This window comes from Bos javanicus, chromosome 7, assembly GCF_032452875.1.
Source record: "Bos javanicus breed banteng chromosome 7, ARS-OSU_banteng_1.0, whole genome shotgun sequence".
NCBI classification, from domain to species: Eukaryota; Metazoa; Chordata; class Mammalia; order Artiodactyla; family Bovidae; genus Bos; species Bos javanicus.
Window position 1 is genome coordinate 81,765,845 of NC_083874.1, and position 17,482 is coordinate 81,783,326.

At 40.1% G+C, this 17,482-nt stretch overlaps 1 protein-coding gene across 2 annotated transcripts in view; it reads left to right on the plus strand.

The window, feature by feature from the left end:
• The window catches only part of ATG10 (autophagy related 10), a 257,357-nt gene extending 240,087 nt beyond the window's left edge, over positions 1–17,270 (plus strand). For both annotated transcript variants that reach the window (XM_061424322.1, XM_061424323.1), the window contains 3 exons: positions 15,662–15,759; positions 16,414–16,529; positions 16,848–17,270. In XM_061424322.1, coding sequence (XP_061280306.1) covers positions 15,662–15,759; positions 16,414–16,529; positions 16,848–16,885 — 252 coding nt within the window. In that variant the 3' untranslated portion in view covers positions 16,886–17,270. The remainder of the gene's footprint in view (positions 1–15,661; positions 15,760–16,413; positions 16,530–16,847) is intronic.
• Positions 17,271–17,482: the final 212 nt, after the last annotated feature.

The following is a 17,482-nucleotide window of genomic DNA, read 5'->3' on the forward strand; positions in this document are numbered from 1 at the left end:
AAACACTCAGGGATTTGACTAGAGAGAGGAGAGTGAGTATGTCCTGTACTGCCAGTACCGCCCATCGAATATCTTTGAAAAATCGGTGTTTCTAACCGAACAGAACATTTTAATAAAAACATTGATATGGAACTTAACAAGGGTTTTTAACAGAGACTCAACGTCCTTTTTGTCTTCATTTAAATCTACTTTATTTTTCTTTCCATGATGCTATATAAAAATCTCATCAATATACAACATCATTCTGAGCTCAGATTTTCTCATTTTCTCTGGATGAGAGCTTTGATTAGCTTTTTTACAACTTCTTCATTAGTAATTGGCTTGTGTTTTTGTTTTTGGCTGTTGTCTCTAATAAGTTTACGTTCTATCAAAGACTTCTTTGAGGCTGGTCTGAAATATGCTACTGTGTTATGTTACAGAATATTACAATTTAATATTCTTTATAAAATGCAACCAACAAGTGCTATTAGGGTTAAATGTTCATTTCTTCCTTTTGATGCTGATGACTGGGGTGGGTTGTTCAGTCTTATCATCACGCCTGACCTAGTTGTGCAGCCGCTCCTGTTTAATTAATAGACATTTACATAAGCTCTTTTCCCCCAGCAAGCTTTATAATGGTCGTGTTGGTTATCTCCTTTTGCCCTGTGAAGTATCAGCAGTGCTATTTCCATTTCCATATCAAAATACAGAGAGTTTAAATTATGTACAACAAATTGATAACTGAATAAGTCTGAGAACTCAGAGTTCTGGCATATTAATGATGTTGCTTAAAGCAACAACTCATATAGACTCTATAAATATATTAAAACTCTACTCTGTAATCCAGGGGTTGCAGTTGGGGCTGTTAGCAGCCTAAAGAGGGAGCCCTTTGTAGATTTACGCAGGGGTAGGAGAATTCGTTTCTGGACTCCCTTTGGAGCCATGAAAGGAAAGTTTTTGTTAATAGAGGAGATGGTGTCTGAGGACTATTGCTCTGATGACTATAATTTTTAATAAAAATTCTAGGAAGCCTAGTGGCTTCTGTGTAACATACGAATTTGATGAACTGTCCTATTTTTTTTTAATCCACCTTCCCAGACACCATTAGAATTTTATTCCCAACTAACTAGTCACAAGGTATCAACAGGTGCAGCTAGAGCAAAGCATAGCTTGGGGACCTTTCTTGAGTACTTAGGCAAGACTTTCATTTCTTTCCACATTTAAAAAAAAAAAAAATTTCTCACTGTCTTTCTAACTGTATCTTCATGCACTTAATAGGGTTAGAAGTATATACTAGGATATATCTTCTTACCCCCCTTTTCCCTGTCTCTTCAAGGTATAAGAGAGGATTGAACTTCAGACCTTGCTTCTTTGTCCTGTGCCAGTGTTGATTACTTCCAGTAAATACTGCGGAATTTACAGGGATTGCCTCAGTCATTTAACAACACATCAAACAAAAGAAAACAAACAAATGAGAAACCCAAGCAGACAACAACAAAAAATAATAGGCATTTTTTTCTTCAACTTACCAAACTTGTTAGTTTTATCCAAAAGATGGTAGGTAGTCTATGTGCCCCTCACTTCGTTCCCTTCCCGTTACACTGAGAGTAGCCCCTTTCTGTCTCCAGCTCTGTGGCTGCACTCTGCCCCTGCTCCAAGTCCTCCTGGATGCTCCAAGCCCATCCTCTAGGGTCTGTACCAGGTTAAATACCACATCTTCAGGAAATCTCTGCCACTCGTTTCTCCTTCATCAGAAGTGAGCTTTTCTTTCTCTGAGTTCCCATATTCCTGGGTTTGTGCCTTTTAAATGTTGTATTATAGTGTGATTTCTGTAATCCTTGAATTAGATGTCCTAACGCAGCATGGAGAGAAATGAGGAGAAGAGATGGCCTGTTTCATTTGACTCAAGGTCCCTCTCAGTCACGAAAATGTATACATCTTGTATTCAGCTTGGTGTTTCCCACTGCAGAGCATTCAACACGGCATTATAGATGTTGCACAACTACAATAAGCATTAGATCTGGAGGGTGGAAACAGTATTAATAGTGATACTATCTCGTGATACCTGGATTCCATGAGTTTCACTCCATGTGTGGGGTCTCAGGCCTGACCACCTCTGTGTAATGGTTTTCCTTTAGTTTACTGATAAGCTCCTTTCTGGCCTTAGGCAATTACCCGCCTTTCTCAGGACACCCTCCATTCTACAATGGGGGGCATTTCATTCTATGCCAGTGCCACTGTGACTGCCTACACAGTTTTCTGTGGAGGAGGAAGCATCCCCAGGCCTCCTTTCAAAATGATGGGGGAAAATAAATCTCTCCACAAAAGGTGTCCCTCTTACCAGTTTTTCTTTTTCCGGGTCACAAGTCCTGTTATCCGTCTCCCATCATTAGACCAGATGACATTGCTGTTCTCCCTGGGGATCTGCTTTTCCATTCTCTTTAGAAATCCTAAAGGAAGGGAAGTGAGTAGTGACAAACTTGTTTTATCTTTGGAACTCTGCCCTAAATCTGGGACTTTCAGTCCTGGGTGTGTAACAGAACCTCAAGGACTGAGACAATAGAATGTTGTTTTATATCTTTCTAGTACCTCAAACTAGATATAAACTCTGTGAGAGCAGATTTTGCTTCTGTCTCAAGTATGCTTATGTTTCCAGTGCCTAGAATAGGGCCTGGTGCATAGAATAGCTCTGTAAATATTTTTGAATAAATGAGTGGCTGGATGGATAGATAGATAGACAAGTGTTTAGCATGGTGTCTTACCCACAATAGGCATTCAGTGATGTTTATTGAATGCATGGGCAAAATTGCATGAAGGAGTGAGTTAAGTAGAATGGCATGATCTTACTATATATTTTAGTAGTATTTGATCTGCTCCTTAGCCTGAGTAACAAACTTAGGGGAATAAGATGGTATGGCAGAGGGTAGGCTAATTCACAGAACTGAAATATGTATCTTGGATCAGCTTTTTTAAAATGACAATAAAGGATATTATTTTTATGTAGAACCTGGTAGATTTTAGAATATATTGAATAGTTGACAGAAGTTTTTTATGTAGAGAGTTACTCCTAACCGTGCCCTCAAACTCTTTCCTTTGTTCTTAGATATATTTTGGAGGAAATATTTCAGAAAACAGATACTGAAGTTCTTATCTGAGGACTCTTATAAGTGTACAAGAGGTGATTTCCCTGGTTTTGTGCCAAGGAGAGAGAATGTCTCGGTCTCTTTCATGTTCCCACAGAGTCATAGAGGTCATTGGTGGTTCCTGCACAAATATTCTCCTTTATGGGACAGGCTGCACATGCCAGTATCTGTTTACATGGGCGCAGGAGGATGTCTTTGTTTATGCAGTAATTCTACAAATAATTGTTGAGTGACTACCAGACGAAAGGCACTGTACTGAATGCTGAGGTTAAAATAGTAATAAGAATATTTCTTCTGCCCTCAAGAAATTAGAGGAAGATTCCTGTAAACAGTCTATTTCCTGCATAAGACAGTGTAGAATTAAGCAGTAGACTTGGGCGTGGGTGCAGTGGGAACACAGAGGGAGGGTACCTGATTCAGGGTTGGGGAAAAGAAAGCTGAGATCTATAGGGAAGCAAAGGACATTAGTAGGTAAGACATGAAGGAGGGCTGTTCGAGGCAGAGACAAGTATATGGTCAGAACCCTGGAGGTAAGAAAAAGAATTGTCTTTGCAAACGACAAGTCGTTTCATGATAAACTATACATAGATATAGGTAAGTATCTGGTTTTCTAATTCTACAAAGGATTTTTTAAGCATAAAAATGATGAAGGAAGAAGCAGGAGGAAAATTATTGATTTAATTATTTAATATTGCATTTCGTATCTAAATTATCATGAACAAAATTTAACAACAAATAGCAATCTGGAAATAAAAAATATTTTGAATATTTCAGCAACTTCTAGAAGATCAGGGGTAATCTGTTTATGTACCATTGTGTTATTAACATTTGACCCAGGGCTTACTATGATTGTTGAATGAATGGAAAGAATCAATATCCTCAAAAGATACTAAAGAAGTAATATAAATGAATAAGAAAAACCAAACAAATTATATGAAGGGCAAAGTAAAAGAGGAGAGTGAAAAAGTTGGCTTAAAGCTCAACATTCAGAAAACTAAGATCATGGCATCCAGTCCCATTACTTCATGGCAAATAGATGGGGAAACAGTGGAAACAGTGGCTGACTTTATTTTTCTGTGCTCCAAAATCACTGCAGATGGTGATTGCAGCCATGAAATTAAAAGATGCTTACTCCCTGGAAGGAAAGTTACGACCAACCTAGATAGCGTATTCAAAAGCAGAGACTATTTTGCCAACAAAGGTCCATCTAGTCAAGGCTACGGTTTTTCCAGTAGTCATGTATGGATGTGAGAGTTGGGCTATAAAGAAAGCTGAGCACCAAAGAATTGATGCTTTTGAAGTGTGGTGTTGGAGAAGACTCTTGAGAGTCCCTTGGACTGCAAGGAGATCCAACCAGTCCATCCTAAAGGAGATCAGTCCTGGGTGTTCATTGGAATGACTGATGTTGAAGCTGAAACTCCAGTAGTTTGGCCACCAGATGCGAAGAGCTGACTCATTTGAAAAGACCCTGATGCTGGGAAACATTGAGGGCAGGAGGAGAAGGGGACAACAGAGGATGAGATGGCTGGATGGCATCACCAACTCGATGGACATGGGTTTGGGTGGACTCCGGGAGTTGGTGATGGACAGGGAGGCCTGACATGCTGTGGTTCATGGGGTCACGAAGAGTCGGACACGACTGAGTGACTGAACTGAACTGAACTGAATAAAAATAAATGATGAAAGTAGTAAAACAGAAGACAAAGAAACTTAGAGAAGATCAGCAAAAGACACATATGACAGGGATTTGATTTGAAATTTTAAAAATAGATATTTGAAGAAGTGGACTGTAGAGGGCAGTCCTTGACACTAGCTCTGATCAGTGGGATGAGAGGGTGCTGGGTATGGCCATGCACTTTGGATGCTCACTTGGATGCCTGTAAGGCATAATCTCTTGGAACTAGTTCTCCACAGTGGCAATACTAAGGCCTGTCTCAAAAAAGATTCCCTGGAGAAGGAAATGGCAACCCACTCCAATATTCTTGCCTGGAGAATCCCATGGACAGAGGAGCCTGGTGGGCTACAGTCCACGGGGTCGCAAAGAGTCAGACACGACTGAGCGAATTCACTTTCACTTTCAAAGAGTTACTGGGAAAGGTGACCCTGCAAAGCTCTTAGCACAGTACCTGATAATGTAGACGTTCATTGGCCATTTTCCTAGCCTCCAGGGGAAGGAATGGGGAGATACCCTTCTTTATTTCTAAGGAACGTACCCAGAGTGGAAGGCAAATTTGATCAGTCTGGAATTTGAAACTAGATGAAAGCTTAGCACGTGAAATTATATTTGTGATGTCCTAGAGAGCCAAGAAAATTAAGAAATGAACCAAGTAACTCATCATATTTATTAGATGTAAGAATGAAGGTGCAGTATTATCATTTCCTTGTGATAGTCGTATCTAATAGTTCTGAAACCAATTCACAGTATTCATGTCAGACTTATTTTATGAGACATTTAACCATTGCTAAATTAAATTTTCTAAGAGAATGTGCCACTATAACTTCTCTGGAGTTTCAGAGATAGAAATCTGACCCATCATTTCTATTTTCATGGAAAACCATTTAGCAGAACTTTGTTCCAGTAGAAGTGTTTATTGAGTTGTAAGCCTAACACAGTTCATTGGCTGCATGCATTTCCACACTGACATTTTTCTCAGTGCAGATTTGCATCAGTTCATTAGTACTGACAGCAGATGGTAGCACTTTCACACAAATTTACCTTCTGAATTGATCTAAGAAATGTCACTAAAAAGATCCTGACAGTTTTGATGTTCTTCCATTTCTGAAAATGGTATGTTAAACAAATAAGGTGTAGGATTTTAGATTTTCTTGAACTCCAACACATAATTCCTAAACCAACTAAAGATGCTTTCCTCTCTGATTCTGGCTGTCTGAAGGAGAAAGCAGAAAATGCAGATAATCTTTCCTGATAGCATAAGCCTTAAAAAATCACTATTGCAGAAAAATGGCTTTTGAAGAATATTATCCAGATTGTCTACACTGATCAAATGCCTCAAATTATTTGTAAATTCTCTACCTTACTTTGTCTGAATTCAAAATTGCTTGGCTAGCAGGATCAGCTCATTGACTGTTACTGAAAAATAGTGTTAGCTTAAGTCACAAGGCTAACTTTAAATTCTTTCACTTCTGCCACAGTAAGATATCCAGAAGATTAACTACATTTAAAAATTATAGATTTTTTGCCTTTTAGTTAGGGTTAAATCATTATATAAATTATCAGACAAGAAGACTTAATGTTTGCTAAGTGAATGAATGAAGGAATATATAAATTCTAATCACATCGAGGAAACTATTTTCTATATTATATACCTATTATTATATTCTTAATAACTCAAAGCCTTGTAGTGTTCAGTAGTATTATGTATATAAACAAGGATTTATTTTGAGTATTTTAAAAATTATTTTCCTTCTGCATTTGAAAAGTAATTAGTGATTTGGTTAATTTACCAAAAGAGAAGCTGATTTGAGAAAGCATTTGGGTGTTAACTAAATTATTTAACCACATAATTAAATATAGTACATTTAACATGTTACTAGAAGAGTGGTCATGATTAATAATATACTTCAGTGATTTATTTATCAACAAAAAGGACCTTTTGGCTTTTGTTGTTCAGTCGCTAACTCATGTCCGACTTTTTGTGACCCCATGAAGTGCAATACACCAGGCTTCCCTGTCCTTCACTGTCTCCCCGAGTTTGCTCAAACTCATGTCCATTGAGTCAGTGATGCCATCCAACTATCTCATCCTCTGTCACCCCCTTCTCCTCTTATTCTCAATCTTTTCTAGCATCAGGGTCTTTTCAGGTGACTTGGCTCTTCAAATCCGGTGGCCAAAGTATTGGAGCTTCAGCTTCAGCACCAGTCCTTCCAATGAATATTCACAATTGATTTCCTTTATGATTGACTAGTTTGATCTCCTTGCTGTCCAAGGGACTCTCAAGAGTGGTGCTTTCTGACTGCACTACAGTTCGAAAGTATCAATTCTTTGGCTCTTAGCCTTCTTTGGGGTTCTAAATGCTCTCAAAAACAATACCCTTGCTAACATTCTAACACTAGAAATATAAGTTAATACTGACTTAATTTGGCTAAAATAATAGTGACTTCGTTCAATATAGTTCTATTCCCTCCCTTCCTTTGTGCTATAATTGTCACATATACGACATCTATGTATGTTATAAACCCAACACTGCTGCTGCTACTGCTGCTAAGTCACTTCAGTCATGTCCGACCCTGTGTGACCCCATAGACGGCAGCCCACCAGGCTTCCCCGTCCCTGGGATTCTCCAGGCAAGAACACTGGAGTGGGTTGCCATTTCCTTCTCCAATGCATGAAAGTAAAAAGTCAAAGTAAAGTTGCTCAGTCGTATCCAACTCGTAGCGACCCCATGGACTGGAGCCTACCAGGCTCCTGCATCCATGGGATTTTCCAGGCAGGAGTACTGGAGTGGGGTGCCATTGCCTTCTCCGAAACTACAGTATTATAATTTTTGCTTATATAATCCTGTCTATTAAAGTAACTAAGAGAAGAAAAAATACTTAGTTCACCTTTTATATTTACCATTTATGATGCTTTTTATTTTTTCCTGTGGATTTCAGTTACCCTCTGGTATTATTGCCTGAAGAACTTCCTTTAGTATAAGGCAAGTGAATTAGCAAGGGATTCTCTCAGCCTGTTCCTTTGGAATGTATTTATATTACCTTCATTTTTTTAAAGGACAGTTTTGCTGGATATGGAAATCTTGATTGACAGGTCTAGGGTTTTTCCCCCTAAGACTTTGAATATATCTTTCTGCTGCTGTCTGGACTGATGAGACACCAGCCATTATTGTATTTTTATATCTCTTTATATGATGAATTATTACTTTCTTGCTACTTTTAAGATTTCCTCTTATCTTTGGCTTTCAGGCATTTAACTGTAATATGTCTAGGTGTGGATTTCTGTGTTTCTACTTAGGGTTTGTTGGTCGGCTTGTATCTGTAGATTAAATGTTTTTCATCAACGTTAAGAACTTTTCAGCTAGTGTTTCTTCAAATGTCTTCCTTGCCTCTTTCTCCTTTCCTTTTCAGACTCCTACTTCAGGTTTGTTGATATGCTTGGTATTGCCTCACGGATCTCTGAAGATTTGTTCTTTCGTCTTCATTTTTTCTTCAAATTGTAGAATCTCTATTAATATATCTTCCAATTCATTAATTCCTTTTATTGCCATCTCATATCTACTGTTGAGCCATCTAGTGAGTTTTTTACTTCTGTATTATACTTTACAACTCCAAAATTTTATTTGGTTATTTTTATAGTTTGTGTTCCTTGATTGAGATTACTTATGTGTAGTCATTATCATAATTTTTTCCTTTTAACTCTGATCATGGTTTTCTTTAGTTCTTCAAACGTGTTTTAATAGCTGCTTTGAATTTTTTTTAATCCAATAATCAGGCCCACTCAGAGTCAGTTTTTATTAAAGGACTTTTCCCCCTTAGTGTGCATCTGTTTTGATTCTTTGATGTCTCGTAAATTTCTTTGAGGGCTTCCCTGATAGCTCAGCAGGACATTTTAGATAATACAGAATAGCAATTCTGGATTCCAGTATTTTTCTCTGAGGGTTGCCTTTTTGTTGTTGTTGCTATTATTTTTGTCTGTTTATTTTAGTAACTTTCATAGATTTTATCTTCTGAATTTGCCTACTCTGTAAATGTGGCCATTGATGTCTCTATTTTGTCTTTCATTCTTAATGTTCACGCTCTTGCCTGGTTTCCATGAAGTCTCCAGCTTCGTCTGCTTACCTTGGTTAGCCAGCAATCAGACAGAGGTTGTACTTATATACCTCAAGCCTACAAGGTTTCCCTCATTTATTTATGGCCATGTATGTGGGCTGGGAGCCCATCCAAATTTCGTTAATGTTCAAGTCATCATCAGCTTTTACTTTTCATCAGGCCTTCTTGTGTCTCCCTTGCACATGTGCACGTCAGCCCTGCTGGCAGCTCTGCTATTGGTTCTCCAGTCGCTGGCTCCACTCCCACAAAACCTCCCTGTTGATGGAGCCGGGTGGGGGGTGGAGTTGGTATGGGAGTATTTCTAGGCAAGAAGATTGCAGACTGTCTCTGTGTCTAACTTGACGTTCTAGCTGCTCTTCATGAATTTAAAAAGCTATCAAAATTTTTATTTGCCTTTGGTTAATTTTCACATCCCAGGAATGATTGTTTTTTAACAATTTTGTTCTGTTTTATACCTGTTTTTCAAGGAGATTTGTTGACCTCTATGTCATCCTGCTTGGAGAAGGAAATGGCAGCCCACTCCAGTCTTCTTGCCTGGAGAATCCCATGGACGGAGAAGCCTGGTGGGCTGCAGTCCATGGGGTCGCACAGAGTTGGACACGACTGAAGCGACTTGGCAGCAACTTGGCAGCATGTCATCCTGCTGTAGTTAGAAGTCCACTACTACTGTTATTTATTAATAAAACTTTTCTCAAAAGATTACAAAATATCCCTTTTTATAGTTCCTGACAAGATCAACATCTCCTTGCTTGGCTTTTTCAAACCAAAGCATCTTACCAAAACAATATAATTTTTATTTTTAAAATACTATTTAAATATTTGATTTTTAAAAACATTCATTTAAATATATTTTGTCTAATTATACAAATTATTAATTATAGTAAAAGACAAAGAATTTCTTAGGTGGTTAAACCTGCATTAACAAACTGTCCAGGCTGTTCTAAAAACTCTTCTAAGGCATGAAGTGAAAGTGTTAGTCACTTAGTCATGTCCAGCTCTTTGCTACCCCGGAGACTGTAGCCCACCAGGCTCCTCTGTCCATGGAATTCTCCAGGCAATATACTGGGGTGGGTAACCATTCTCTTCTCTGGGGTATCTTCTCCACCCAGGGATCAAACCCAGGTCTCCTACATTGCAGCCAGATTCTTTGCCATCTGTGCCATTCAGCAAAGCATGAAAGTCCCTATTATTTAAAAAGGTGTTTTGCACAAGCATTACCATGCATTTTATCAGCATATAACCTTAAATACTAATGTAACTGTTTTTATGTGAGGAAAAATGAATATTAAAATGTTGTATATTACTGAAGTGTTTTTGAAGTGCCTGAGCTATTATTTTAATTTACATTCATTTAAATTATTTTCCATTAATTTGTCCTATCAATGTATTGATAATTCTAGTGACTATATATACCGTTGGGCTTCTCTTGTGGCTCAGATTGTAAAGAATCTGCCTGCAATTCAGGAGACCTGAGTTCGATTCCTGGGTCAGGAAGATCCCCTGGAGAAGGGAATGGCAACCCACTGCAGTATTCTTGCCTGGAGAATTCCATGGATAGAGGAGACTGGCAGGCTGCAGTCCATGAGGTCGCAAAGAGTTGGACACAACTGAGCAACTAACACATCAATATATTGATAATTCTAACTGCTATATATACATAGACTTTTTACTAATTCAGACTTTTCCTATCCTTGGTTATAATTAGTTATCATGTGTTTCTAAACATTTAGACACTAGTCAGTGATGTTTTAACTATGCTGCGTAACTACATAGGAGCTTTTTATTTTTGGATATTGAAATTCGACTTTGTTGTAGGGCATTATAAAAACATACTTGAGTCATATTATGGATGTCTAGGTGTTGTTATTCTTATCTATTTAAATATCAATAAATTGAGTAGTAATAGCCAACTAAGTGCTTATTTTATGTTAGGCATTATTTTGAATGGTTTTCTGGCATTTTTTTCATTGAAGGATCACAGTCAATCTATGAGGTACATGCTGTCATTAGTCCCAGTTATCAGATAAGGAAACAGAGATATGAAATGATTAAATGGTTTGCCTTAGCTCAATTTTTAACTACAGATCCAAAGCCTGCTCTTATCTACTTGCTATATGGAATGAGCAATAGATGTGATTCAAGTGCAGGTCTTTAGTAAGCACCATCTAATGAGCAGAGCTGCAAGGTGACACAGGCCAACATCTGCTTAGAAAATGACCCTCTGAACTTTAATTGTTTCTGTATCTCTTAGAGATGTCTTATATACTGATATGGTTATTCTTTGGAGATTTTATAAAGGTTACGCCACAGACCTATTATAAGGAAGAGGCAAGGTCTTGTGTATGTGATGAAGCCATGATTCATGAGAGTTTCCAGCTCCTCAAGGAGACTGAACCATGGATGGTTAAGATTTTTGGAGGACACTCTTGCATAGTGATTGTGAGTACTTCCATCCACCATGCAGGCCAGAAAGGGAGAGCCCAGCCAAGATCTCTTCCTAGTGTCCCCCATGCTTCAAATAGGCCTGTGAAAGTGAAAGTCGCTCAGTCGTGTCTGACTCTTTGTGACCCCGTGGACTATATAGTCCATGGAATTCTCCAGGCCAGATTACTGGAGTGTGTACCTTTCCCTTCTCCAGGGGATCTTCCCAACCCAGGGATCAAACCCAGGTCTCCCACATTGCGGGCAGATTCTTTACCAGCTGAACCACAAGGGAAGCCCAAGAATACTGGAGTGGGTAGCCTATTCCTTCTCCAGCGGATCTTCCTGACCCAGGAATCTAACTGGGGTCTCCTGCATTGCAGGTGGATTCTTTACCAACTGAGCTATCAGGGAAGCCCTGATATTATAACACTCTGGATCTTTTAGAGCCCTGTTGTTCTGTGTGTTTGTTACCCTTTCAGTATTCCCAGGCTTTCAGTAGAGTCTTGTTTGACTAGTCCATTCTACCTCAGCTACATGAAGCTTGGGCTCAAGTGTTTAAGTTGGAGAGTTTCCCCATGGAGTGGCCATGATAATCAAGAGCTGCCAAGTGGGGAATGCATCCTGGAGGAGTGGAGACTGCATGATCAAGCTGATTCTCTGCTTTATGAGTGTTCCATGCAGCGCTATCCTTAGAGGTCTTGGTTTCATTTTATTAAGGAAGGTGAACATGTCTTCACAGATTTGGTTACAGGTCTTCATTTCTTCCATTGGTTACTATACAAGTAATCCAAGAAGGATTTAGACTAAATTTAGCCTTTTAAATCCCAGCTCTATAAACAGCAATTATTTTTAGTTCAGAATAATTCTAAAATTCTTTCACATTTCCTCGGCACATTTCCTGTACTCATTTCCCTTTATGGTCTCTGCATTTGTCCAGTTTCTCTGCACAGTTGGATTTTTCTTGCTGATTTCTTCCTGATTTCTGTTTAAAGATCACCTCTTCAGTAAGGCCTTCCCTTTCACCAAATCTGAATTATTACCACCAAAGTTGTATTACCTTGCTTTGTTTTATTCATAGCATTTATTATTATCTGCTGCTGCTAAGTCACTTCAGTCGTGTCCAACTCTGTGCGACCCCATAGACGGCAGCCCATCAGGCTCTGCCGTCTCTGGGATTCTCCAGGCAAGAACACTGGAGTGGGTTGCCATTTCCTTCTCCAATGCGTGAAAATGAAAATGAAGTCCCTTAGTCGTGTGCGACCTTCAGCGACCCCATGGACTGCAGCCTTCCAGGCTCCTCCGTCCATGGGATTTTCCAGGCAAGAGTACTGGAGTGGGGTGCCATTGCCTTCTCCGTATTATTATCTAGATTATCCTATTTACTTATTTGTTCTGTGTGTTTACTGGCTATCTCCTGCACTGGAACGTAAGTTCCATGGGGTCAGGGACTTGGTTTATCTTAGAGTGATCTCTGTAACTATTGATAGATCCAGAACTATCCTGGCAGGTATGTAAGTGACGATCACTAGATATGTGATGAATTAATAAATATTAGTTTAAGGCTAGTAAGGGGAGCCAGAATCAAATTGGACATGAGGACTTGGTTCTAAGCATAACATATGTGGGCTGTGGTCACAGTGTCAGGTTAGAAACAGGAATGAGAGGTAGGAGAGAGCAAGAGAGTGGAGGCTCGAGCTCTGTGTATAAATCAGGACCCTGGGCAGAGATATCTGGAAGTGGCCCCTTTAGGGAGACATACTCATACTCCAGCCTACTCGCAATGAATAACTCAGCCCTGTCCCCCACCCCCACACACACTTACACTCATCTCTTCACACCCAAGGTCACCCATACACGTGGAGCTGTACCTCCTATTTATTGTGGATAGGGTGTTCACTTGTGCACAGACATAGTGGAGGATGTAAGATGTAATTCTTCCCATCGACAGCTCTGAGTTCAACTTCTCCTCGGACTGGCTGAGGAGAGAAGAAGCCAAGGGAAGAAGCCAGGCAGCCCTCAGTCCAAATCCAGCCTACGGGCTTGTTTTATTTGACCTGCACCATATTTTTAACAAATGGTGCCAGTATTTAAATTTAGGAGGTTTTACATAAAAATCTGGTGTCTAGGTTATTTTGACAAGTGGGAAGACCTGAGAAGACCAAGCGCGCGTTCCACCTGGCACAACTGGCCGGAGCAGAGCAGCAAGCTCAAGCTTGGCGGGGCACGCTCTCCAGGTCCACGTGGCCCTTGTCACCTGCTGGTGCATTTAACTGCCTTTCCCCTTCGGGTCACCTTCCTGGTCTTCATGGGTGGTTGTCTTAGTCTGTTTGGGCTGCTATAGCAAAATATCACATCTCGGGTAGTTGATATACAACAGTTCTCGAGGCTGGAAGTCTGAGACCAGGTTGAGATCTCCAGCCCTCCATCATCAGGCCCTTTTCCAGCTTGCAGATTGCTCACTGTGTGCTCACATGGCAGAAGAGGACAGGCCAGCCCTCTGAAGCCTCTTTTATAAGGGCATTCATCTCATCTTGAGGGCTCTTGACCCTCACTTTCATGACCTAAGCACTTCCCAAAGACCCTACCTCCTCCTACCATTGCACATTAGGGTTTCAACATATGAATTTGTGGGAACCAAACATTCAGATCATAACAGTATTGGAGTTTGTGGTCTCTGGCATAATGGCTAATGCACAATGTAAACAACTGATAAATTTATCAACAAAAACTGTTTTCAAGTTGGTTGAATTTATGCATAGATCACTCACCACATAGCAACCATCTCGGGATCCCCATTGCTTACCAAATGATGTCTACATCCCTAGTCTGCTCGCAGTCTGACCTGTATCTTATATCCAATCATTCTCTTATAAAGGCAGTGGAGTTCTGTCTTATGGACTTGGAACTCATAGAAACAGCTCCATAAGCTTGGGAGAGACAAAAGGAGAGACATAGATAAGCAGAGAGACTAAGGGAAAGAGAGAGACAGACAAGAGCAGTACAATTTAAATGAAGGTGTTAGTTGCTCAGTTGTGTCCGACTCTTTGCGACCCTGTGGATCGTAGCCCATTAGGCTCCTTTGTCCATGGGGTTTCCTAGGCAAGAATACTGGAGTGGGTTGCCATTCCCTTCTCCAGAGGATCTTCCCAACCTGGAGATCGAACTTGGGTCTCCTGCATTGCAGGCAGATTCTTTACCATCTGAGCCACCAGGGAAGCCTACAATTTAAATAGTGCCAGTCATTCCCCTCTTCCACCCTCTCCTCTACTCTGTCTACTCACTGGTCATGTGCCTGGATGCAGTTAGGCCTGAAAGAATTAACATGTTGACAAAATGTATGTAAGAAAATATGTGAGGACTTCCCTAGTGGCCCCGTGGTTAAGAATATGCCTGCCAATTCAGGGGACATGGGTTTGATCTCTAGTACAGGAAGGTTCTACATGTTGTGGGGCAACTAAGCCTGTGTGCCACAGCTACTGAAGCCTGCGAGCTCTCAAGACTGCGTTCCACAAGAGAAGCCTGCAGTGACAAGCCTGTACACTGAGATGAAGAGTAGCCCCCACTTGCCGCAGCTAGAGAAAGCCTGCGTGCAGCAATGAAGACTCGGTGCAATCAAAATACTCATTTAGAAAAAGAAAGAAAATATGCGAATGATTTTGGTTCCCTTACCACTGATTGTTGCTGAAGCTGAAACTCCAATACTTTGGCCATCTGATGCGAAGAACTGACTCATTTGAAAAGACCCTGATGCTGGGAAAGATTGAAGGTGGGAGGAGAAGGGGACGACAGAGGATGAGATGGTTGGATGGCATCACTGACTCAATGGACATGAGTTTGAGTAAACTCTGTGAGTTGGTGATGGACAGGGAGGCCTGGCATGCTGCAGTCCATGGGGTCACAAAGAGTCAAACATGACTGAGCGACTGAACTGAACTGAACCATTGACAAACAGGTGAATGAAATGCATTGTTCAAATGGTCAGACTCCTGAACTTCATGGACATCCTTGAGTTAAAGCTGAAGAATAATTATAGGCCAAAGGAAACACCAGCTAAAGAACAAGATAAAATGTATCTGCAGTTTGTATTGAGTGCCGTCCTCTATCAGTAAATGATTTCTTCTCACCAACCTTTTTCTCATGTTTGCGTTATGAATTATATTTTAAAATAGGAATCAGTCTATATCTTAATTTAATAATTTAAAATTTATATTTTAATAATTTGAAATTTAAAATAAACTTTTATCTTAAAGGAGTAGACCTGAGTATGGGTTTTAACTTTTTCAAAGTAATTCACGCCAGCAATCCTGGGCCAACTCTGATTCTTCCAGGAGCATCCAATACTTGGACAACCCTTTTTTGTACTTCATCCCTGCAAGACGAGTGAATTCATGACTCCTGTGTTAAAGAATTCTCAAAAAATCAATAGGTAAGAAATACCATCAAGATACATTGGCTTCAGTCTTATTTTAAAAGTGTAAATCTTTTTATGTGATTCTAAAAGCTAAACTAAAAAAGAAATATTCTTTGTCATAATAATAATGGCTAACATTTATTGAATTTTTTTACTGTGTTCTAGGCATTGTTCTAAGTATTTCAGATATATTAACACACTGGATTTCTATAACACCCCTGTGAGCTAAGTACTATTATTTTACCTGGTTACAGAGGAGGAGGCTAACGTACAGAGGGCCTAAATAACCAAGGTCACATATCTTGTTGAGTGGTGGAACCTGGGGTGGGAACCCAGGCACTCTTGCCTCCGAGCCATACTCTTCACCACTGCACTCTGCTACCTTAGCTAAGGCTGTCAGCTGGGTCAAACTGGAATCATTGAGGAAAGTCAAGAGCATCAGTGCCTTGACCCCCCCTCCCTTAAGCTGCTTTAGTGGGGGCTCCTCAGCCTCTTTGGCCCCCAAGTCCCTGTCAAGCAACAGATTGGCATTGGGAAATGCTGAGATTCCAAGTGACCAGCACACTTCTTTGAAGAAAGCCTCATTTCTCTGATTGTTGGTAAATGATTTTCTACCACTCAAACAAGCACAATGGAAACAGAGTTTTCTGTGTTTCACTTACTTCCCAGGAATGTCAACTACATCACGTCGTGGCTGAGCATGGTAGGGCCAGCTGTTGGGCTGAATCTTCCTCTGAGTTACGCCACAGCAGCCTCTCAGGATGAAGGCAACGTCGGTGGACAAGGTAAAAAGAGAAGCCTGCGCTCCACGTTTCCTGTTGCAAAGATCCTGGAGCCTCTTTTGCATTTGGCTATGTCGCCCCTGCTGGCCCCAGCATTTATTAAGTCTGCTTTCATCTCTGACAGACTGGACGCTGACTTGTTTGTCTAGTTTTCCAACCAACCAGCGTCCACTCATTTAGGAAGCTCTTGACTTTCCTATAGTAACACTCACCCAACCACAGAGCTGAGTGGTTTTATTTTAGAATTTATATTCTTGAAACAAGTCTTTACTGCTCAGTTAACCTGCTTTCATTTTCTTGGCTTTTGTTCTTGTTCTTCAGAGTCTTCTATTGAGCGAAAAAGCTTAGAAGAACACTGAGAGTTTATGCGGCTGGCCCTGGTTTTAATGGGGCCAATATGGTGTGAGATTTCAGCTCACCGAGACTCTGACGTGGATTTTTTTCCCCTTGGAAGTAAATGTCTGCAGCAACTGATATGCTCTATGTTTAGAAGAAACACTGCAAGGACACAAATTACTAAAAATAGCCAAAAAGGGCTCTAGCTCAGTAATAGAAACAATGACATCATCAGGGCACTTCCAGGTTCTTCTCTGATGTCTCTGAGGCTCATTCTCTTCATCTTTGATTTGAGAATAACAAGATACCTCATAAGGTCACTGTGAGAAACACATGAGAGCCTTAGTGTGTGAGAAAGTATGGGAAAGTATTAAGCAACTATTCATTAAATGGTCACCTTTCTTATAATTGATTGTCATTCACTAATCTGTCAATAAGTTTAATAGTCAGTAAGGTATTAAGATGAACCCTGTAAAGTTTGGTTTGGGGTTGCTGTTTCGTTTTTCATTTTAACTTGCTAAGGTCTTAAACTAAGAGAAAAACATAATCACCTCTTTAGAGCAACTAGATTAGTGCCTGTCAGTGAGGGACACACTTTAGAGTCATTTGAGGATCTTTCT